The sequence below is a fragment of the Carcharodon carcharias genome, chromosome 5 (assembly GCF_017639515.1).
Source record: "Carcharodon carcharias isolate sCarCar2 chromosome 5, sCarCar2.pri, whole genome shotgun sequence".
In the NCBI taxonomy this organism is placed as follows: Eukaryota; Metazoa; Chordata; class Chondrichthyes; order Lamniformes; family Lamnidae; genus Carcharodon; species Carcharodon carcharias.
Window position 1 is genome coordinate 123,064,465 of NC_054471.1, and position 25,218 is coordinate 123,089,682.

Genomic DNA, 25,218 nt, shown 5'->3' on the forward strand with positions numbered 1-25,218 from the left:
TCTTTGCGACTTCCCCACTATCTCGAGAGAGATTAGAACTTCTGTATGTGGATTCAGGGGTGTAAAGCAATTCCTCTTTTCAACAATGGACTGCTTAGCTAACATTGTGTGCCAATGATCAAGTTCTTTGCCCTTTTCTGAAATCAATTCATGAGACATTGATGTTCCTAAAGGACTTAAAGGGGTATTTTCTTTGACCTAAAGTAATTCCTTAAGAATTAAAACAAGCTCAGTAATTTATACTAGTAGCAAACCAACGGATGGGAAAACCACCTTAGGGATTAATAACCTCAGGAAAAGTAGATTGGGATTGAATTGGAGGACTATGTTAAGTTCCCACTAAGTATGAATTAATGTCTTGTTGGATATTGTTTTGTTATATAAAATTTGATACATTTGACATTTATAGAGCACTACTACTTTGATTCAAAAATACAGTGGCATAGATGGTGCTGTGGGTATAGTTAATGCCCTTGGACATGCAGAAATTGGCAATAATTCCAAGGAAAATGAATAATGAAAATATTAGGTAGCAAAACAACAGTAAGGCAATTGTAAATAAGGACAGATGTCTTGTGAATTTAATCTTTGTAATTGTTGGAAACACAGGAAAACTTGAAGAAATTGCACTAAAGTACTAGTACAAGTCAGATATCTTGCTTGGCAGCCTTTTGTCTTATAAAACAATGGTTTACGCTGTGGTGGTCAAATCTGTGTTAAGCATCACCTGGTGTGGCTCAGGAGCCCCACTTTGGCATGGCAGTCTCTGCCACATTTGCTGTAGAAGAAGACAGTGGACTGATAAGGTGCACAATTCACTAGCCTCTGTTTTCTCAGGCTACCATCTGAGCCAGCTGAGCTTTTTGTCTCTGATTGCCTCTTCCAATGCCTTTCCAATAGTCACCCTCCAGAGGTCATGGCCATCAGCAACTGTCTCCCAGTTGCTAGTGTCAATGCCCACCATCTTCATATCTCACTTTTTAGGTGTCCTTGTAATGGAGCCTAGCAGGTTGTGACCCAGTGGCCAGTTAACTCTGGGTATATGGCTGTCATGCATCCAAGGAACATGGCTAAGCTGATGCAGACATCATTGCATGCCGATGGAATTAGCGTGCTGCAGGACCTCTGAGGTGGTGAATTTGTCCTGCCAAGAGATGTTGAGGATACGTCTGATTCAATGAAGGTGGAAACTGTTCTCCTAAAGAGTCCAACTCTTTCTTGGACTCGAACTCAAGTTCTGTCGAAGGGTCATGAGGACTCAAAACGTCAACTCTTTTCTTCTCCGCCGATGCTGCCAGACCTGCTGAGTTTTTCCAGGTAATTCTGTTTTTGTTTTGGATTTCCAGCATCCGCAGTTTTTTTGTTTTTATCAGCCTGTTCTCCTGCCTAGCGTATGCTGGTCCAGGTCTCACTATTGTGGAGGAGTGCACTGACAACACAGGCTTGGTAGACTCTCAGTTTGCTGTTCTCAGTCAGGTTGCTGTTGCTCCACAGTCTCTTACTCAGCTTGGACATAACAGCTGCAGTTTTTGCTGTTGATTTCAGCATTAAGTAGAGAGGGTGGCATAGTGGTATTGTCCCTGGACTAGTAAAAAAAAAAAGCTAATACTCTGGAGTGATATGTTCAAATCTAATCATGGCAAGCTGGTGGAATTTAAAATCAATTAATAAAAATCTGGACTATAAAGCTAATGAAACTATCATTGATTGTTGTAAAAACCTTTCTGGTTCACTAATGTCCTTTAGAGAAGGAAATCTGCCATTCTTACCAAGTCTGACCTACATATGATTCTAGACCCACAGCAATGTGATTGACTTGTAACTGCTCTTCAGGGTTAGGGATGGGCAACAAATGCTGGCCCTTCCAACAACACCCATACCCCATGAAAGAATTTAGAAAAAAAGGTGACAGATTGCTGATGATTGTGAAGCCTAGATATGTGAAGCTATCAATAACTTCCAAGTATTATATTGCCATATCATCATCAATCAGCATTGGTAATGTCCTAGACCATGACATTTATCTTCTTGTGCTGATGGTCAAACCAAACTCTTTACAGGCTTGAGAGAGTCTGTCCGTTTGCTACCGAAGGTGTTCTGCAGTATGGATTGTGTTGCAAATATCTAGTTTGTGATTTATATATTTTAGACCATAACACTTAGTTTGGAGCTTAAAGTGTTAAATGTAAGATAAATGAAAAGTTCTGATTGAGAAACTGGTATTAACCCTGAAGTAAATGCAATTCAAACAAGTTTTGAGTTTATTACACTTAAAACATTGGGGCCATGTTGACTTAAGAGCATTTTTTTATTCATTCATGGGATGTGCTAGGCTTGCTAGGTCAGCATTTATTGCCCATCCCTAATTGCCTTTGAGAAGTTGGTTGTGAGCTGCCTTCTTGAACCATCTAACAGCTAGAAAGGTAAGATCATAAAGCAGCAGGTGGTCTTACTTAGCTAAAGAACTGGAGACCTGACATTTGCAGTTATTCCAAAAAAGGATAAGTTATTCATGTGGCTTCCCAGAATTAAAGCTTTGGAGTTGAAAGGTAGTTAATTTGCATTTCTGGAAACTGGCCATTTGTGTCACATTGCCATGGAAATGGTTGGAGCTTAGTGAGATTCCTCATTGAGTTTACCTCTGGGAGTCCAGTTAAGGCATAGCCAGCAGGCAAGACTGATTGAGAGAAGCAACTAATAGACTGTGTCAGCTTTGGGTCTTATGTAGCTCATAGTTCCTTGGAAGTCGAGAGATAAAATCAAACCTACACTTGAGGTACAGTGAATGCTAGATCTATTGTCCATGTGGCAGCCTGCGATTGGAACCTGGTATTCAGTATAAGACAAAGCTGGTAAGGGGGAAAACAACTGGATGATTTGTTTAGCTGGAAGGTAAAGGAAAATATCTACAGCAATCATCAATCAAAGACAGTTAACCTTGTTGCAGTTGAAGTTCTGGAAGTAATAACTTGGTTGCAGTTTGAAATCAATGCAACAGGCTATTGGAAAGCAAGGGTGTATTCTGATGTTTTAAGCCAATGTGCAGGAGTCAGAGGAAGGCTTGAGCTGTGGAATTCTGAGTCATGAGGTCTGTAAAGAAAATTGGAGCTTCATTTAGCCAAAAGCTAATGGAAGGACACCACACACCCCCACTAAATTTTGTATCTTGGAGGATAACTGGAACACCTGAAGAGAAATCAGAGTGAATTCCAGAGAGCAGTGATATAACTTTTGAGTTGATTCCAGGAAAGTGAATGAACCTAAAGATTTCATAAGATAAGGGAACCTTTGTTGGGGAGTGGGGGGCAGGGAAGTGGGCAGTAAAAAGTAGAACTGAGTTTATAACATATGTCTTTATAAGCTATAGTTTTAAGTTAAGAGTGCTTACTTTGTTTAATCATTTTTGATATACAATGAGGTTTTTTGTTTAAAAGTGTGATAGCTTGTAGTGTTGTTTTCTTGGTTAATTGCTGATTATACAGATTTCTTCTTTAAGTCTATCAATCCCTAACTGATCATATCAAAGTGTGGCATCATCAGTGTAGAGCAACTCTCTGATGAGGACTTGGCGCAACTTTGTCTTGAGGCACGCAAGGCTGAACAACTTCCGTCAGTCCTGGTATGTAAGCAGACACCTTCTGTAGATGAACTAAAGGCATATGACAACAGCAAAGTGGAGAACATGTCAGCGAGTCGGTTTCAGAACACAGCTCTGACCCCACTGCAAATCTCAAGCACGTTGCCCCATTATAGCTGATTTTACCAATCATGTTGTCATGGAAAGGGGAGATCATATACAGCAACGTAAATAGATCACCTCTGCTCAAATGGCCGAATGCCTTGGTGAGACTGAAGGCGGCAATACTAGGCTCCTTTGTTCATAGCATTTCTCTTGCAGCTGCTGGACTGAGAATTTCATATCAATGGTGGATCTTCCAGTTCTGAAACCACACTGGGATTTGGGGTAGATGCGTTCAGCCAAGATCTGCAGTCTGACCAGGGAAATCTGGGCAAATGCTTTTCCAATGATGTTCATCAGGGAGATGCCTTCGTAGTTGATGGAATCACTGCAGTCACCCTTGTTATTGGACATGGTAATGATCTTTGTATCATGCAGAGACTCTACCAGCAGGGACAGAGACGTTTGTCCGCATTCTGCAGGAGCACTGGTTTCTTGTTCTTGATGAGTTCAGGCAGTGCAGCATCAGCTACTGGAATTTTGCCCGAGGCAAGCAAATAAAAGCTTTCGCTTGTGTGGAAATAGAGTTGCGGAACTGCTGATTTTTATCTGGGTAGGCAGTCTGTGATATGAGCTTAGTATTACTGCTTTGAATGAAAAAGCTTCAAGTGTTGCATCCTAGCCCTAGTGCACACCAGAAGTGATCAGTATCTCGCACTGTCGTAGCTTCGTGTGTTGAGAATTCTGTTCAGAGAGTTATGTCTGGTGATGATCAGGTCCATCTGGTGCCAATGTCCTGATCTTGGATGTCTCCAAGACACTTTGTGGCATGGTTTGTTCTGAAAGGAAGTGTTAGTTACACAAAGCTTGTGATAGCAGCAAAACTCAAGTAGTTGCCGTCTGTTCTCATTCATCTTTCTTGAGGGAGGGGGAAGTGGCCTCATCGTCCGTGTTCACTCTTGCATTGAAATCTCCCAGTGGGTAAAGGTGTTCTGACTTAAAGATTCTGTTGATAGCAGTGCCAAGCTACTCAGTATTGCTAATGGAGCACAAGTTTAAACCATAGATACTCATGAGGTTAACTGGCCCTGTTTGAGTTGAGAGACAGATAGAGAGGACACCATTTGTGGGGTTCTCCATCATCGAAAGCAGAAAGTTTTTTTTACAGCGAAGCCTATGCCTTGCTTATACATTTCATCTGAACTCTTTCTTTGCCAGATGAACATGTAATGTTTTTCTTTGTGATCTGCTCTTGGCGAGCCTTATCTCTTGTAGGGAAGCTACGTCAAAGCTCAGGCTATCAAGTTCAATGTCGATCCTAGCCATCTTGCATACATTATCGACCATCTGCAAGTCATCTGTCAATCCTGTGCACATGATCCTGATGTTCCAGCTTTCAAATAGAACGAAGATGCCAATGTTTCAATTTGTTGTTTTTCTTTGTTTGCCTGGTGTGGTGGATTTGGTCCACTTTGTTGAGCAGAGGCTCTAATCTCCAAGCACCCATTGAAGCAGATGGACTGTGGCGGGTCAGCATCTTACTAATCGAGGATGGCCTGACTTGAGGTGGGTGGTGACTGACCATTGGGACACGATGGTCTCTTCTACCTTTGGATTCTGGCTGTAGGACCTATTCTCTACACCAATCAAGTTGAGCTTATAAATTAAACTACTATCTACCGTGTAGTGTTAATGCTCTGCAGTGAAACTGAAGTGTCCTATCTAGGGTGCAAGACTGGGCAAAATTTATGGAGACCCTGGACTGCCCAAATGTCAGGGTGCCCCTCTTGACTTCCTTAGTTGGATCCAAAGGAATGCATTTGGCACCAGCTTGGTTGCAGAAGTTGCTGCTGAGGTAACATATTTAGACTTGAGTCCATCTTTTGGCTCCATTCCAGATTTTCAGTCAGGGTTTACTCCCTTAGCCTTCAATCTCCTGAGGTAGCCACATGGCAGTTGAGCTATTTGCCCATTGCCAGTAGTTTGATTCATGAGTGCCAGGGCATGTCCAAATGCGAGTGGGCCTGCACACACTGCCTGTCTGAGGGGCAAACCTCCTTCCTCTGAAGCTTTAGCCTTGGGCTACGAGGGACCCAGTTTCCTGTGTCACCATGAGGAGGAACAGCAGAGGACTTGCCTTTGGAAAGGCTGTGTAATGACAGGGAGACTTACACATTTGGCTGTTTATCACATTGCTGCTGGCCAGTGGTGTTAGCTGAAAATGAGAAACAAGCCAGCACACAAAGTGGGAAACATGCTAACTCTCCTCATCCATACACACTAGATGCATCACATCAACCTGTTGGACACACAAGTCAGAGATCTGCCATAGTTGAACTGATGTCTTAGGAATGCCAGTACTGCGTACTGCATTTGCAATTATAAGAGACATGTCAAGATAAAATTATGCTGTTTTTGATAATACTAAAACCAAGAGAAATGGGGTGTGAAGCTGTTAATAGTTGTATCAAATTTTTGGACTGTTAATTTTGAATGCAGTTTGAGTATAGTCTCTGTTGTTTGATGCTTTCACTTTGACCTCTTAGTGGCTGAGCTTTCTTCTGGTTCTATTTTGGGAATTCCTGCTCCTAGCACGAGATAATGATCTGGTACATTAATGATGGCCAGTAGTTTGAGAAAAATGAGATATACCAGCCTCAGTGGGGAAACCTCATAATTGTAACAAGCAGTCTGGATCATTGAATTGAACCAGTTTTTTTTAAACAAAAGTCCTGATGTGGCCTCTGGGGCTAACTGTCATTGTAATGGGGGAAAGCAACAGTAGGCACTTCTGCTTTCCTGCACCATGCAAGAGAGGTGCTTTGCCTGACCTGTAAACTCTGACAGAGGGGACGATTTTGGAAGGCATTGATGAATGTAACCACATGGCCTGCAGCCTGTGGGATTTGTGTTTGCAGAAAAGGGGTATTCCCAGTCACCTCACAGGCAATTCGAATGGTGTGAAAGAAAACTCCTCCTCATCTTCCGTTAGCATTTCTTAGTTAGTCATTACACTGACACCTGTGCACCTAATATCTTCGCCACAAGTGTTTTGGCACAAGATGGGGAGATGCCCAGGGCAGGTATGACTGGTTCCAAATTTCCTGACTGCGTTTTAAATGAAGGTCAGGGCTCGTGCCAAATTGATTTTTTTAAACTAGCCTTTGCAAATTACAACATCACTTTGCAAATCACCAACCTATTCACAGAATAACCTGGTAGTGTAAAAGATACATTTGTCTAATTACGAATGCAAACGTTACGGCCACATCTGGATACCTATCTCTTTTAAGAGGAAACAAAAGCAACCTTTTGAGGAGGGCTGCAAACTTCAGAATGCGAGATTGTGTTTCCGGGGTTGCCGCCCACCATTGTTCTGCACTTGTACATTTCGGTGTCATGGTGAAGAAAAACTGACATTCGTTGAGGTTGCAAAGCAATCTCTGGAGCTTTGTGCGGAGCCTCTCCCAGTCAGAACGGGGCACTGAGCTGCAGCCTGACATTGCACCGTGTGGGGAGACTGACTGACTGACCTGTGGCCTCACCTTGCACTGTGACTGACTTCAAGTGGGTGGGGCGCCGACCGCGCGAGGACCACCTGTCGCCGTGAGAGATGGACCGCGCGCTCCGCTGAGAACTCTCTGCAAGTTGGTGAGGAAAATAGCAGGGGAATGGCGCAAAGCCTGGAGAGCTTTATCGACTCGCTCGATCCCAGCACTCTTCCGAGAATAATGCAGATCCAGTCTGGAATTTACTTCCAAGGTAAAGGTTGGATTTTAGACGGCATGATTTTCCGGTTCACTAGAATTTATTCTTATGCATATCTGCATTCATTTATGTTTTATTCCAAATTAATTTATTTTTCTGGCGAGTCTGACAGGATTGCGCGTGAAATTTTTCAGTGCCACAGACTATTGAAAACTTTTTAAAGTCTGCAAACCTACAGCGACGTGAAGTTTGCTGCATTGCAATGATCTCAAAATAACTTTAAACTAAACCAAGTTTAGTCTTAGTTTGAATGCTTACATTTTCTATTTACAAACTTCTCTAGATACAGTTAGCAGGAAAAACCCGTGAAATATTACGATACTCACAACAACGCTTACTTTACACAAACACGCCTTATCTGGTTAACCCTATAAGACACGGTTGTCTTTTTTGCACGGTTTAAATGCATTGTTTAATTCAAATGCACGTTTTTAACCAAAAAAGCTTTGACCTTAAGGTCGAAGGTTTGCTAAATGTAACGGGGTTTTATTTAGGAATGTATTTAAAACTTAGTCTTGTGAACAATTGGAAAAGAGGGCGGCACTGTATTTTATTCAAAAACAGAATTACCTGGAAAAAAAGTTGACGTTTCGAGTCCTCATGACCCTTCAACAGAACTGTTTCTGTTGAAGGGTCATGAGGACTCGAAACGTCAACTCTTTTCTTCTCTGCCGATGCTGCCAGACCTGCTGAGTTTTTCCAGGTAATTCTGTTTTTGTTTTGGATTTCCAGCATCCGTAGTCTTTTGTTTTTATCACTGTATTTTATTGTTGTTTTAACTTTTGTTATTTCTAAATGTAGAAGTAAAACCTAGTAATTCCGGTAAATAATTGGAAGAGAGTGATTGTACCATGGAAGCCACGATCACTCCGCGTTGATCTAATACGGTCAGGACTGGTTTCAGTAGCGGTATTTTTGCACATGTAGTTCCAATAAAGTTCGGTTGTGGAAATTATTGTCAAACCCCAAATCATTTCAATAATGTTACAAAATTTCATTTAACAGAATCAGTCTAACTAAAAATACACAAGAACCCTTATCATGAGAGATTGTTGTGTACGTGAATATTGCTATGTACTGATAACTTCATATACTGTACAGTGGGAGAAGGGTTGCCTCAATATACTATGACATAATTAGAAACCTGTTCTTTGTTAATGGATCTTGTTATGCATCTTGCACAGGGGAAATCTTCACCAAATGTGGGTACTATAGTCAACTGGTGTGATCAACCAGCATCTCTGAAACTTCCCTGTTTTACAGTTGAAATGCTGTCTTTTGAAGGTTCCTGGCTCCTCGTTGTTTCTGTGATGTGTCCTCTGCTAGGAGCCAACATTTCTCTGGAGCTTATTTTCAGTTTCTTGAAGATTCTCTGTAGCATCTTGATATTTCTCAGTAGCTGACCTCCAAGCTCTTGATGCAGCCATTCTGAGTCACCAGTGTTCCTGTGCAAAGCATTTCCCAAGTATATAAGTTCCTGTGCAGCCAACTCCCAATATTTCTATGCATTTTGGTGGGAAGCCTTTGATATTTCTCTGTGACCTTCTCTTCAGCTCCCTGGTATTTCAACGTGGTTTGTTCACCAAGTGTCCAATAGTGCTGTGCATGCAGCCTGCGCTCTGCTGTTTTCCTGCAACTTTATCCCTGATTCTCCAAAATTTACTTCACTTTTAATTTGAGAGAAATAGAAGTAAAATTATCAGCTGGCATTCCTATTTATGGGAATTGTCTAGTTAAAGAAATCAGAGTCCTGAAGTAATGTGATTTATGTGAAGCGGATTTCACTATATTTCAATGATTTCTTGAGCCTCAGTAGTTCTCTTTGCTATTACAACTGTTTTCCAGTTTTTTTTGTAAATTGTCTGCTGGTTTATAGTCTGCATTCACAATTATTACGTGTTCTTTGAAACAAGCTATTTGATTTTTGAGAGATTTTATTCCTCTAATTATCTGTTCCTGAATATATGATATGTATTCAAACAGATGCGAGTAAAAATAATCCTTAAGTTTAAAGAAGCAATAGTTTCTGGAACATAATTAAAATTGGTTCTCCAACTCTTGTTTTTTCCTGCTGCAAATATCAAATCAACTCCTTTGCAGCAATATTAATATTTGTTTTCGGATTATTAACAATGATCTTTTACTCTAACTCAGGCAACGTGGGTTGGAAGAAATTTTGCACACATATAAACAGAAGGAGTTAGATTTCATGATTTAAAGCAAAATAAATGTTCTTGAATCATTGCTGTTTTCTGTTGGGCTTTACCTTCAAGTTTCTCCTACCCCACCATTATGACTGGAAAACAATAAGTTAACAAGAAAAACAAGAAATAAAATTCCCTTTCCCACCCACTCAACTATTTTATGTTTCTGCATTGAAATTTAAATACATTTGATTATCTGATAAAACAATCAAGTTCTATTCCATGATTTATTTCTTGATGTTTCACAGTGGAAAAAAAACGTTCAGTCATGCTTGAAGTGATGGTGATATTTAACTACCCTGCAATTTGATGTCACATTTGAAATTAGTTTTAAGTGGTTGAAAAGTGCAAACATTAAATGTAAATCTTATTTCAAGCACTTATACCACTGAAACCTAAACTGCGAGTAAATTATCACCATTTGCATTATGGCTGACAGTCCGGCCCAGTGATCATTGATTTCTCACAGGTTTTCTTTCCTTAACTCAGGATACTGAGACCAACTATACAGAGTTCTTCTAATTCATCTCAAACTGAGATTTAATCCTGGGACCTTCCAGGCATATGTTGCCAAACTACAGATCGGATGAACTTGATGTGCTCCATTTATTCTGTTGGAAAACTTGTAATCTGTAAACATCCTGAATTTATTAGTTTTGCTACGTGGTTTAGCAATGTCCTTTAGTGCAGCAGACTTATATCTGTGTTTACAAACCATTTAGAGGTCATTGTATTTTCAATGGACTTCTACCTCCATTTATGAACTATTTAAACCCTGGGGACAATTTAGCTGGCCTCAGCAGTTTGGACTTTACAAACTTTTGACCCCAGCATGGAACCACGGGCACTGAGTGCTTTTCAGGAATTGGAGGTGCCGAGTTCAGCAAGTCCCACAGAATTTTATATTCCACTTAAATTCCACACATGCTTGTGACATTGAAGCCTCTTGCTTGGGATTCAAGATCAATTTATAAAATCCTATATGTGTAACATTTAATTTGGCAAAATCATCTTGTTTAACTGAAAATACTTTAACCTAACATCAAGAGACATTGGGGCAGTTACTTTGGAACTGCTTCTTTAAAGAAGCATATAACAACTCCTTTAAATTTCAGTTTTCAATGCCAGAAATGTCCACAATTTATCTGTATATATATGTATATATGTTCTTCTCTGATATTTACTGTTTCAAAAATTTTCCACTGTTAACCCCATTCATTGGAAGCCAGTTTTTGAACCTTTTCTCGGTTTAATAGTGCCTACTGCATATAATACCGCGCCTACTCCTCTGTATTAAGAAACTGCTCCTGCATTTGATTTTGCTGATTAATTTTTTCCATCTTTGAATGTATTTTTCCTTCTTTAGGCATCATTGTCATGCACCATTCTTTGACTAAACAGCAAACCCTCCCAATAGAGCTCTTGACCTAGCTACTAGAAAGTGCACAGCTTCAATGCAAAGACTGTGCCCTCTTTGTAGACAGACTGTATTTGATGAAAAAGTAGCTGAAAGTTGATCTTGTGTCATGAACCCCTCCTGTAACCCATGTGCTACTCCCTGGATTGCCCTAATTTATACATTAGCTTTAAACAGGGTGCGACATAAAGTTTGAAGATAGTTATAATATTTACAATCTGATCTTCTTTGTTTTGTGATCAGAAGTGTTCAGTAACTTTTCTCCAAACATGACACAGCTGCTTCTCCCTCAGCTCAGGAGCCAGGGTTTAAGTCTTTCTGACAACTGTAGGGATCCTAAATGAATTTCATTTGGTAATTATTGATTTCTAATAGAAAATAATAACCAAATACATCAGGCATTGTTTTATAAATTACTATGATTTTATCCTATTTTTGGCTTACTTGTGTACTGACATATTAGCTTTTTTTCAGCCTGGTTCAAGCTGCCGCTTTCAATTTTCAGCTTTCAGTTTTTCAACCCAATTTCCGGGTCACAAGAATACGTTGTGCGATATTTACTACGATTCACAAATTGGCACTCAATTAGCAATACAAACAGAAAATATAAAATATTTCTATGCAATTTGCCACAGCTGCACTATACTGTTACGGAAAAAGTATCAACCTACTTCCCATTCATGATCCAGGGCTTTAGTGAGACCAGACCTGGAATAGTGATATAGTTTTGGTCTCCTTACCTAAGGAAGGATATACTTGCCTTAGAGATGGTGCAATGAAGGTTCCCTATATTGATTCTTACAATTGAGGTAATAGTCCCATGAGAAGAGATTGAGTCGAGTAGGCCTATATTTCTTAGAGTTTCTAATTAAAATATATAAAATTCTTTTGGGTAGGCGCTGGGAGGATGTTTCCCCCTTCTTGAGAGCCTTGAGCTAGGGGTCACACACTCACGATAAGAGGTTTCCTTTTAAGTCTGAGATGACATGAAGTGTCTTTACTCACAGGTTGTAAATATTAAGGATTCTCTACTTCAGAGATCTGTGAATGCTCAGTGGTTGAGCACATTCAAGTCAGAGTTCAATAGATTTTTGCAATCTAACTAAATTGGGGGATATGGGGATAGTGCAAAAAGGTGGATTTGAGGCAGCAGGTCAGTCATGATCTTATTGAATAATAGCTTTGGCTCAAAGGGCTGAATGGTCTGCTCTGCTATGTCTTATGGTCAAAGACTGAGCATTACTGGTAATGGTTTTTTGGGGCTGTTAGGTGTCCCTCAGGTTGGACTCAGCTATATGATGTTGTTTGGTAGAATAGTCTATTATCGCTGTAAACATACACACAGACAGAGATTGCTACTTCCGTGAGGTACTGGAGGTTTGTTGACCCGCCATGCAATTGTAACCGGCAGAAATTTTTTAAAAAATTGAGCAGTCACACTTAAATATAATTTTCAAATTTTTTTCTTAAGTAACTACCTGGGTTTGGTAATTTTGGGTTACTTCATAGGAGTAGGATGATAACATGTTTTACTTTAACAAATTTTAGTAAATCAATGTGAAAATGGCCTTTTGATTAACTTTTGAAACTTGCGTTTCCGGAGTATTTGAAACTATTTTGCCACTGCTAGCTCCCAACAAAAGTTCAATTAATGAATATACCTAACAGTGAAAGCTGAATTTTTTTTGTTAACCAATCCTGGGTAATCAAATTAACATGTAGACCAAGGATTTCTGCTTTGGGTGCAATCAGTGATTTGGGCTCAGATTACATTCAAAATTGCACAAGCTTTCAGAAGTATTTTTTTTCTCAGCTTTCAGCTTAAACTTCACTTTATATCGTCAAATATAAAATCTTCCATGAACTTCTAGAATCAGATAAGTTCTGTTGAAGGGTCATGAGGACTCGAAACGTCAACTCTTTTCTTCTCCGCCGATGCTGCCAGACCTGCTGAGTTTTTCCAGGTAATTCTGTTTTTGTTCTAGAATCAGATGTCTCATAAAGCAATTAGAAGGAATCAGCAGTTGCTGAGACTTGATTTGAGCAGGATGCTTGAAATACCTCGATCTTTCACACTGGTTTGGCCAATTACGGACAAATTGCTCTGAAAAACCAGCGCAACTTACCAGCGCATTCTTTTCCATTAAACTGTGTTCATTTTTATATTTATAGTGCTATAATATCAGTTAAAATGAACAGTGCAATTCTATGTTTTTATTGGAGAGTCACTGCCAAAAGAGGTGGGGCAATTATATTGCAACCCTGACTCTCTGATCCATGCTTTTGAGCACAAGGGATTACTGAATTGATTGTATGAACATTAACCCTGTTTTGACAGTGGAATACTATAATCTAAAAGACAGGGCTGCTGGAAACCCAGGTGTCTTTAATCCCAGTGTAATTGCTGAAATCTGCCTGCTGGTGATATGTGCTGGGCACCTGCACCTGCACATTTCTGGCTGCTCATTGGAAATCTGGTGCCCCTTATGTCTGGAAAAATCCTGGAAATGTTCCCATCGGTCCTATTTATAAGGGGTGGGAGGCATTTAGTAAATTATTTTAAAACTTGTTCAGATCTTCTGTCCCAGTCATGATCCAGCATGTCCTCACAGGCGGACAGTTCAACAGGTCCAAATATCTAATCTCACTCATTAAGCATGTCAGTTCATCAATTGCCAGACAGATGGCAAGATGTCCTCCTGCATAGCCATGCTCCTTCTGACAAAACTTGTTTTGATTAGATCAGGTGCCTTCATCAAAGTCCTGCAGAAATTGCCAGGGAAGCTGGGGCCCAAAAACTCTGCATCCTGATTCCCTTCTGTTGGAGTTATGGTAGGAGAGCATGAAGGGATCTTGGATTTTCAGCCTAAGTACCTTGAGTTGTATGAAGTTTATTATATCTTGTTAATGTCACATGTGGAGTAATAGTTTACAATTAGTAATTTAAACTGACCAGCAGAACTTTCTTCCCTAATAATGTGGCATCATGAATATATTGGAGAGGGGAATTATATGACAGATGATGCGAGTGCCAGCAACATTTTGATAATTTTACTTGTAACATGGGCCACAACATTAGAACGCTTTTTTGTTCACTGCCTTGAATTGGTAGGTGCACATCGCCAGCAAAATTGAGCCTGCTGCTTAGGACCAATTTGAAAATGTTGGTTTTGTTTAAGTCCTGTAAATGGCGGGAATAATGGATCAAACGTGCATTTTTTAACATGAAAATGAATCAGCATATTTGTGCCTTTTCCTCTCGTTCCAACTGTAGATCCTTATATGAAATAGATTTGATAGTCTCTCTAATGGAAGGTAGAGTTATGCCGTAGAAATTCCCACAATTCTTGAGAAATTGGCAGTCTGGTTCAGTTATGATCCTGAGTTTGAGTTTAAGGCACGGCAAGACAGTATTGCTGCAAATCTGGTCATGCATATACCTTATCCAAAGGTGCCTCACACTGAAATGGATTGCAGGAAATTATTTCCTGTGTGCTCGATGGGCACACACATTCACCAAAAAACCCAAACCTATTAAATGAGAGATACTCTACGTAACCTAAAGCAATGATTAATTATGAATGAAAAAAGGCCAAATGAATACACTGTACCAGTAAAAAAAAAGTTATAAAAATGTTATGTAAAAAACAGGACTCAATGAAGGAATGATGTGGAATATAAAGGAAAATTTTCTATCAAATGGAAGAGATGCTAAACAGCCTAGAAATTATAGTTTGTGATATAAGCAGACTGCATTAAAATAACTGACAGGTGAATGTCATATGAAAAGATTAAGCATTTATCTGCAAATGTGCCAGCTGATATTTCTAGCCTCTAATTTCAATAAATACATTATGTGGAAAGGATTTATGTACTTTCAAGTACCAGTCCCTGAAACCTGAGCAAAATTGTCAGAGTAATAAATAAAATGACTCTTTAACTGTAATTTTATTTAACCAGTTTAAATTGGAGCCTTATTTTGAAAATGATGTGGTGAAGTTGATGAGGAGAAGGCCTTCATTGTTAATAGCACAATATGAAAATGGAGAAAATATTTGCTTTGTGATGACAGTCTTTAGTTGTCACAGCTTCTTTTTCACTTTAGCCAAGAGAACAAAATTCCTGTTCAGAGCATTTTATATTCTAACAACTCTTTAACTGTGAAACCAGACAGGAACAATTTTTTGGGCCCTTCATTCTGAAGAATATTCAGTTACTTAGACACAAAGATTAAAAAAGAAGGTTGGAGACCTCTTTCTGCCCTTGACTGGATTTCCTTGAGCATAAAGTTTGCTGACAGAACTATTGAAAAGAGGCAGATCCCTCACTTCATTCTCCCAGACTCCCAGACTCCCACTAGCTGGAGAACCTGCGGAATTCCTTGGACAGCCTGATAACAGCATAGAACCAGGTTAAAACATTTAAATTCCATGTCACTAAGGTCAAGGATGCAATGGCGCCTAATTTTGTCAATGTCTCAACCAGCACTAGTTTCTGCTAGAGGATAGGCCTGTGCTGGAGCTGCCCTCCCAGGCCTTTTAAATAGTTTGGACCATTCTAAAATTACACTGCTCCTGATCAGCTTCAGAATCGGTGCTCTTTTTTATTCTTTATCCTTTCATGGGATGTCGGCATTGCTGGGAAAGCCAGTATTTGTTGCCCATCCCTAATTGCCCTTGAACTGAACATTTTCGAGGACTGTGAGGAGTCAGTCACACTGCTGCAAAGACATTGGCAAAATTAGGCACTAGAGTGGGTGCAGAGAAGATTTACAAGGATGATACCAGAAATGTGTGGATATACATATCAGGAAAGGATTGATAAGCAGGCTCGATGGGCTGAATGGCCTACTTCTGCTCCTACGTCTTATGGCTTGGTCTCTTTACTCTTGAGAAAAAAATGACAAGGGGTGACCTAATAGAAGGAATTAAAATTCTTAAACGTTTTGATATAGTGGATATAGGGAGAATGTTTCCTCTTGTGGGGTAAGAGCATAACAAGAGGCCATCAATATAAGATGGTTACCAAGAAGTCCAATGGGGAATTCAAAGCAAACATCTTCATCCAAAGAGTGTTGAGAAAGTGGAACTCACTACCACAGGGAGTGGTTGAAACGAATCATTTGGATGCATTTAAGTGGAAGCTAGACAAACAGATGAAGGAGAAGGGAAGAGATGATTACAATGCTAGATTTAGATGAGAACAGATGTGAGGAAGCTCAGGTGGACTGGCGTAGACTGTTTGGGCTGAATGATCTTTTTCTGTGACATAAATAAGCTAAATATATTTAATTAAAAGAACATAAAGGGCTAAAAATTTGATGGTGTTACGTTTTGGGCCCTGTGCTGGATCAAGGTGATGCTCATCTCCATGGTTGTCCTTAAAGGGGAGGTGCATTTTGGCTGCAGCAGATGGTGGAACTGTCTCTGAAAGCATTTCTGAGAAGAAATAAAAACTACCAATATGTAAGAGACCACAGAGAGGGTTCCCAGCTTCTCTGGAGTGCTGGAGGCCCTAGTCCAAGGGATGGAGAGACTTGTTTCAATAGGGGTCAGGAGGTCCTTGAAGCATGCACCGCAAAATAAAAAGGAGCAGGTGGTCATGAAGGTTAATTTAAGGAGTCTGGCCCCAAGAATCTGGCTGCAGTGCTACAGAAAGTTCAGTGACCTCACCTGCGTGGTCAAGGTTTTGTGACTGTATCTCCAAGTGAAATCTCCTTACACCAAACCACTAACTTCAAACCACTCGACGACCCCACCCTCATCAACAATCTCTAGCAATCAGGACTCATATCTAAAATTCATATGCTCATATCCATACCTCGCAGCTTCTACACACTGCCATCTATGGCAGACACATTACCCAAACATATTGGGCACCTTGCTGCCCGAAGACACAGCAGGGAATGCTTTTCCAGCAATCACAGCAGACCACAGCTATTTAACATTCTGAAAATTGTTAATTGACTGGAGATAGAACTTCCACACTTCCCTCAGGCAGAATTCCCACGCCAGAAAGTTTCCAGCCAATTGATTATTCGACAGCTCTGTGATCCCAACAGCAGCAGTGGCCAGGACTTGGACTACAAACAGCCACGAGATTTTAAGTCCTAGGGCAGAATTTTCCCCTTGGTGGGTGGGCGTGCACCCGACCTGCTTGAGCATGAAATGATGTGCGATGACATCAGGCGAGTGCCTGACTAGAATGCGCAGTTGCGCGATAATTTAGGCAGGCATGCATGGGAATCGGCAGCATGCCCGCCAACAATTAAAAGACCTATTAAGGCCATTAAAATATCAATTAACTTACATTTTTTGCTGCCCATCCAACCTTACGGTTGGGCAGGCGAAAAGGCCAGGCACCTTTTGCATTTTTTTGGAAATCTCATCCATAGGTCGGATGAGGTTTCCAGCATCAAATAAAAATGAAACAATTTTTTAAAAATTTCATTTATAACATGTCGCTAATCATGTGACAGAACCTGGGGCAGAATATTACGCTTGGCGTGCTAAAGGTCAAGTGGCCTCCACATTTTTTTAGGGAACTTCATCCACGAGCAGGATGAGGTTACCTAAAGTAAATAAACTTTAAATAAAAACTTTTGAATTAAAAACATGTCTGAGCTCATCTGACAGATTGACATGAGGGGACATTTTATTAAATTTTTATTCTCATAATTATTTTTGTTTACACAGTGCTTCAATCTCCCTGAGGCAGAGCCATGTCTCAGGGAGATTGAAGCGTTCTTTCTCTCACATGCGCGAACTGCACGCTAGACCTGGCTCTCCCTCCCCCCCCCCACCCCCACAGGTAGTGCTCAGCGCGGCTGTTCACAATCCACACAGAGCAGGCCTTAATTTGCCCGCCCGCATGAAATCACGGTGCGGAGCCGACCCTGGCTGGCTTCTCGACTGCCCCTGCTGACCTTGCCCGCCAAGAGCAAAATCATGCCCCTCATAAGTGCAGGGTGGTCTCATGGCAGGGAGGGGAGGTGAGACCCAAAAGGGTGGGGGTCTTGATGGAGAGGCCAGGATGATGGGGGTGTGGGGTGAATGGCAAACCTTGGGGAGGTGACCCTTACCCTCTTTCCACTGCGCATGCTTCCCCCCACTCCCCGCCCCTGAACCCCTCCCACAATCCTCAAAATTGAGCCCAGGTGGGACGCAGCCTTTAAGTAACCAATAATTGGCCACTTAAAGGTCTTAATAGGGATGAGGGTGGATGAGGTTTCGCACGTAACATATAAACTTGCAGACAGGTCAGGGAGAATGGGAGAGCAGCAGGAAGCCCACGAAGGGAATTTTACAGGCATCCCCCTCACCCACCACCTGCAAACTCACCAGTGGGGGACTGTAAAATTCTGTCCATTGTAACAGATGCACTCACACTTTTCCGTTTTGGACAGGGTGGCTGATAACAGGAGGCAGCAGCAAAAAAGTGGAGGACAGGCATGCCTACATCTTCTCAGCCTCTTCGAGGAGATGATGCTGCGAATTATCTGGCCGGCAATGACTAAGGCTGCTGCACTTGGCATTACCGAGGACATCCAGGATGAAAGTATGATTCCTGCTTTATGCATCTTCTCACGTCCCACTTCAAACACTCTGCCGTCAAGTATAGATGATGTGAGCATGGACCTCTTGCTTTCCAGCCAACACAATTTCCCTCCCTCCACCATCCCCTTCATCAATTATGCTTTCACCTACCCAAGAACTGCCACCTGACTAGTGAGTGCATCGAGTAGGAAAATAACACGTTTGATAATAAGCACCGTCACATGATACTGGCATTACTTGTGCATTGGAGGGTAGTATAGAGGTGGGCTCAGCACATGGTGACTCACCCGGCATGAATGGGCTGGGGTAATACAGGAGAAAAGGGTAGTGCTTGTGCCAGCTCCCCAGAAGGTGGGGTGGCAGAGAATTTCTGCTACAGATGACTCAGGTAACAATTTCAATGGGGCAATATACAGTGGACGGCTGTTAGGCATTTATAAAGAGATGCTTGTTGCATTTGTAGACCTGCCAGAAAGTCTGTTGCTATGGTCATTGAGCACAGAGGGGTCCAGCTATAACTTGATACAAGGCTTTCCCAGAACTTGGAATCCATTCTTTCCATTGTGGAAGTAGTGTCCAACTCCATGACAGCAGTTGCAGATGCAGCATCTCGTGGCCAGTGTCTCTGCATTCATCACAACACAGGCTGAAGCCATCCAATATCATACTGCTGCAGTGGAAACTTGGACTGAGATCATGAGATCCATACTTGTTATCTGGCAACCTAGATTAGTTCCAGAAGAAAAGAGTTGACGTTTCGAGTCCTCATGACCCTTCGACAGAACTTGAGTTCGAGTCCAGGAAAGAGCTGAAATATAAGCTGGTTTAAGGTGTGTGTGTGGGGGGCGGAGAGATAGAGAGACAGAGAGGTGGAGGGGGTTGGTGTGGTTGTAGGGACAAACAAGCAGTGATAGAAGCAGATCATCAAAAGATGTCAACGACAGTAGTACAATAGAACACATAGGTGTTAAAGTTAAAGTTGGTGATATTATCTAAACGAATGTGCTAATTAAGAATGGATGGTAGGGCACTCAAGCTCTAGTGGGGGTTTTTTTTTATTATATAATGGAAATAGGTGGGAAAAGGAAAATCTTTATAATTTATTGGAAAAAAGGGAAAGGGGAAACAGAAAGGGGGTGGGGATGGGGGAGGGAGCTCACGACCTAAAGTTGTTGAATTCAATATTCAGTCCGGAAGGCTGTAAAGTCCCTAGTCGGAAGATGAGGTGTTGTTCCTCCAGTTTGCGTTGGGCTTCACTGGAACAATGCAGCAAGCCAAGGACAGACATGTGGGCAAGAGAGCAGGGTGGAGTGTTAAAATGGCAAGCGACAGGGAGGTTTGGGTCATTCTTGCGGACAGACCGCAGGTGTTCTGCAAAGCGGTCGCCCAGTTTACGTTTGGTCTCTCCAATGTAGAGGAGACCACATTGGGAGCAACGAATGCAGTAGACTAAGTTGGGGGAAATGCAAGTGAAATGCTGCTTCACTTGAAAGGAGTGTTTGGGTCCTTGGACGGTGAGGAGAGAGGAAGTGAAGGGGCAGGTGTTGCATCTTTTGCGTGGGCATGGGGTTGTGCCATAGGAGGGGGTTGAGGAGTAGGGGGTGATGGAGGAGTGGACCAGGGTGTCCCGGAGGGAGCGATCCCTACGGAATGCCGATAAGGGGAGTGAAGGGAAGATGTGTTTGGTAGTGGCATCATGCTGGAGTTGGCGGAAATGGCGGAGGATGATCCTTTGAATGCGGAGGCTGGTGGGCATTCAAAGGATCATCCTCCGCCATTTCCGCCAACTCCAGCATGATGCCACTACCAAACACATCTTCCCTTCACCCCCCTTATCGGCATTCCGTAGGGATCACTCCCTCCGGGACACCCTGGTCCACTCCTCCATCACCCCCTACTCCTCAACCCCCTCCTATGGCACAACACCATGCCCACGCAAAAGATGCAACACCTGCCCCTTCACTTCCTCTCTCCTCACCGTCCAAGGACCCAAACACTCCTTTCAAGTGAAGCAGCATTTCACTTGCATTTCCCCCAACTTAGTCTACTGCATTCGTTGCTCCCAATGTGGTCTCCTCTACATTGGAGAGACCAAACGTAAACTGGGCGACCGCTTTGCAGAACACCTGCGGTCTGTCCGCAAGAATGACCCAAACCTCCCTGTCGCTTGCCATTTTAACACTCCACCCTGCTCTCTTGCCCACATGTCTGTCCTTGGCTTGCTGCATTGTTCCAGTGAAGCCCAACGCAAACTGGAGGAACAACACCTCATCTTCCGACTAGGGACTTTACAGCCTTCCGGACTGAATATTGAATTCAACAACTTTAGGTCGTGAGCTCCCTCCCCCATCCCCACCCCCTTTCTGTTTCCCCCTTTTTTTTTCCCAATAAATTATAAAGATTTTCCTTTTCCCACCTATTTCCATTATATAAAAAAAACCCACTAGAGCTATATCTTGAGTGCCCTACCATCCATTCTTAATTAGCACATTCGTTTAGATAATATCACCAACTTTAACTTTAACACCTTTGTGTTCTATTGTACTATTGTCGTTGACATCTTTTGATGATCTGCTTCTATCACTGCTTGTTTGTCCCTACAACCACACCAACCCCCTCCACCTCTCTGTCTCTCTATCTCTCCGCCCCCCACACACACACACCTTAAACCAGCTTATATTTCAGCTCTTTCCTGGACTCGAACTCAAGTTCTGTCGAAGGGTCATGAGGACTCGAAACGTCAACTCTTTTCTTCTCCGCCGATGCTGCCAGACCTGCTGAGTTTTCCAGGTAATTCTGTTTTTGTTTTGGATTTCCAGCATCCGCAGTTTTTTTGTTTTTAGATTAGTTCCATACAGGCTCATACTGCTGCCATCATAGCTGCAATACTAGTGCCCAAAGAGGCTTGCAGCGTTTCATAGCAGATCAGCAATCTGTCCTCCAGCAAGTTACAAGAGTTGCTGAGGCACTGCCCCGGGGAATGGTAGTGGTGGCATGATGCAAGAACCTGCTATCCTCTCTCAGGACAGCATTTGTCTCCCACTGCCACTCTGCCAGTGTCCCTGTTAATGCCTGTCAGCCAGCCAGTCCAGACTGCTATTGCCCATGTTGAGGTGGTGCAGTCTAAAGCTGGGGTCAGAGATGCTCAAGGTTGTCTTGCAAGGTTATCTGCAGCCTTCCGGGGTGAAACTCAGCTGCCTTCCAGAACCCAGCAGGCATGCTGTAAACACTGGAGTAGTCTTTATAGGAGCACCAGCTCAGGCAAAGGCACCCATAGACAGGCACAATGGGAATGCACAAAATTGAATTCTTTTGTTTGTAAAATTGGAGATTTTATTTGATAAGTTTATTAGGGAATAGTCTGCATTGGAAAAGTTTAGTAGAGCTTCTGTGACTTGGGGATATTTTCAGGGGAACCAGATTCTCATGAGTCATAGAAGGCCAGCTGGCGAAGGTATCCTGAATGCCTCCTCTTCCTCTTACTCCTCTTCTTACTTAAGGAGGGACATAATTGCATTGGAAGCAGTTCAGAGAAGGTAACAAACCTTCTCTGATACCTGGGATGAAGGGTATATCCTATGAGGAAAGGTTGAGCCTATACTCATTGCAAATCAGAAGAATGATAGATGATCTTACGATAGATATTGAGAGAATGCTTCCCCTCATGCCCTTTAACTTTTATAAGAAGTAACACCTGGCTGTGGTTCAGTTGAAACAAAGCAGTGCTTGCAATTTCAATCGATGTTTGTTGACATACGGCTGAGAGATATCATTATATAATTTGAATTGCTTGATAACTTCCACAACCTATCACTATCACAGTGGTGAGCCTGTAAGTTCACAATGTGATTGAAACTCCAAGTGGTTATAAAGTGGATTAGCCATCTTTGATGGAGGGACTATAAATACAAATGCTTATTTTCATAACGGATTTAAATACTTGAAGGGGTTTAAATGTATTGAATGGGCTTTTATCAAGGAGTGTACTTTTTTTTAATATGGAGATGTCTGAAATCGCTTCTTAGAGCTAAATTTTATTTCATGTCAGCATGGCTCCTGAGATTTGTCCATGGTGGATTCTGGGTGAGTTAGCATAGAAAATGTAAGGGCAGAGGGTGGTGGGGGGTATGGGTTGGCATTAAGGTGACATGGGGCAGTGCTTCCCAAACGTTTTCCCAGTTTGACCTCATTTTAATGCCTCAACTTGGTGTGACCCCAATGTGAAAATTTGGGAGGTTTGAGAGTTGTTGAGCAGTGGGTAGTGACCTTTAATTGTTGTGCGGGGTGCAATGGGCGGCAGCACCAAAATAAAACAAAATGGCAGGAAGTAACCTTCACTATTATTAAAGCGCACAATAACTTTGAACAAATGAAAATTATGTGTTTTTAAATTTAAACTCTTTAGTGAAAATGTTATCTTACTCACTGGCCCGACTGAAACACATGGGCTTGCATGTTGCGACACAGTCTCTGAAGATCTGACAGTGTGGTTGATAGCGCACACCTGATCTCCAATATGACATCCATGCTTGATCAAGATTTGATGCATATCAGTGTGCTAAAAAAACCGTGTTCAAGGCAGACGCAGTTGTGTGTGTGAGCCTTATTCACACCATCCCCATTCCAGCAAACTGCAAACCAGAAAGAAGAATTGGGTGTGGTCACAGGAGACACTGTGTGAAGTTTGTTCACTGCTTTTCCCCACCCACCGCCCCCCAGCACCCCCTCAACTTCCCCTCCCCCCCCAAGCCCCCAGCTAGTGAACGAGAAGCGGGGAAAAAATATTGGTGTGGGTATCATGGGACCTTGGAGCTGGTCCCACAACTTTCATGAGCCCACTACTCCATAGCCACCATTATGGCCTTGGAGCTCATGACCCCAACTTCTCGTCCCATAGGGTCGCAATCCACAGTTTGTGATCCCCTGGGCTTTGGGATGAGTGGGGACATGGGTTGGAATGGGTTGGCACTAAGGTGACATGGGAGTTATAAAGGGCTGAGGCAGTGCTTCCCAAACTTTTTTCCAGTGTGACTTCATTTTAATGCCTCGACTTGGTGTGGCGTTAGAGTGAAAATTTGGGGGTATAAGATTTGTTGAACAGGGGTAGTGGCCTTTAACTGTTGTGCGGGCAGGGGGGTAGGGCAGCACCAAATAGAACAAAACAGCAGGATAGTAACATTCACTATTTAAGTATTAGAGCGCATGCTAACGTTAAACATACGGAAATCATATTTTTAAATTTACACTATTTTGTGAAAATATTATCATGCTGACTGGGCCGATTGAGACACATGGGCTTGCATGTTGTGGCACATTCTCTGAAAATCTGGTAGTGTGGTTGATAGTGCACATCTGATCTCCAATATGACATTCATGCTTGATCAATATCGAGATTTGATGTAGATCAATGTGCTAAAAAAATAAATCGGGCGTGCTTAAGGCAGACGCTGAGGTTGCCTGTGCGAAACCTGTTCGTTCCCCTCCCATCGCAGTGAATTGCAAGCAGGGAAAAAAATCGGGTGCCTGTATCATGGGACCCTGGAACTGATTCCAGGACTTTCCCTACAGAGCCCTCACTCCATGGCCACCATTATGGTGGCCCCAAAATCTTGCAACCCACGATTTGGGAGCCCCTGAGCTATGGGATGACTTGGGGGCATGAGTTGGAACTAAGTTGACGCAAGGGCTATAAAGGGCTATGGGGATGAGTTTCTTTATTTATTCTTTGGGATGTATGTGTTGCTGGCAAGGCCAGCATTTGTTGTCCATCCAATTGCCCTTGAACTAGGCCATTTCAGAGGGCAATTGAGAGTTAACCATATTGCTGTGGATCTGGAGTCACATGTAGGCCAGACCAGGTAATTTAGCAGATTTCTTTCCCTAAAGGACATTAGTGAACCAGAAGGGTTTATTTTATGACAATCAATGATAATTTCAAAGTTGCCATTACTGAAACCAGCTTTCAATTCCAGAATAATTAATTAATTGAACCCATGTTCCTAGAGCAATAGCTTAGGGCCGGAATTTTCTAGCCCTGCCATAGTGGGGGATGCTGTGAGCCAGCCAAAAGTCTTTTGTTGGGATGGGAAAATTCTGGCAGTGGGCAGAGCCAGAAAATCCCGGCATAGGTCTCTGGATTGTTAGTCCAGTGACATTACCACTCCACCTCACATTCAAATGAAATTTCAGCCCTCAGTCTCACTGGTGAAAGAAAAAGAAAATAAATACTAGCATTTATATAGCACTTCTCATGACCACTGGATATCTCAAAGGACTTTATAGTCAATGTAAAACTTTCAAATGTAGTCACTGTTGTAACTTAGGAAACATCGTAACCAATTGGCACATAGCAAACTCCCACAAACAGCAGTGTGATAATGACAGATAATCTGTTCTTGTGATGTTGATTGAGTGATAAATATTGGCCAGAACACTAAGGATAACTTCCCAGCTCTCCTTCAAGTGCCATGGCATATTTTACATTCACCTGAGCAGGTAGATGAGGCATTGAGTTAATGGCTCATCCAAAAGGCAGCCTCCAATTTCTTTAGTACTGAACTAGAGTGTCAGCCTTGATTTTTGCACTTGAGCCAG

The 25,218-nt window shown here is 42.1% G+C and overlaps 1 protein-coding gene across 3 annotated transcripts in view; it reads left to right on the forward strand.

Annotated features, from left to right (window-relative positions):
* Nucleotides 1–7,207: 7,207 nt before the first annotated feature.
* themis (thymocyte selection associated) overlaps nt 7,208–25,218 on the forward strand; it is a 51,282-nt gene continuing 33,271 nt past the window's right edge. For 2 of the 3 annotated variants that reach the window (XM_041188213.1, XM_041188212.1), the window contains exon 1: nt 7,208–7,441. Coding sequence is in view for 1 of the 3 variants with exons in the window: in XM_041188212.1 (XP_041044146.1) it covers nt 7,351–7,441 (91 nt within the window). In the remaining 2 variants the exon portion in view is untranslated. Of the gene's footprint in view, nt 7,442–18,674; nt 18,694–25,218 lie in introns of those variants that run through there. The other variant, XM_041188214.1, reaches the window with a different exon arrangement.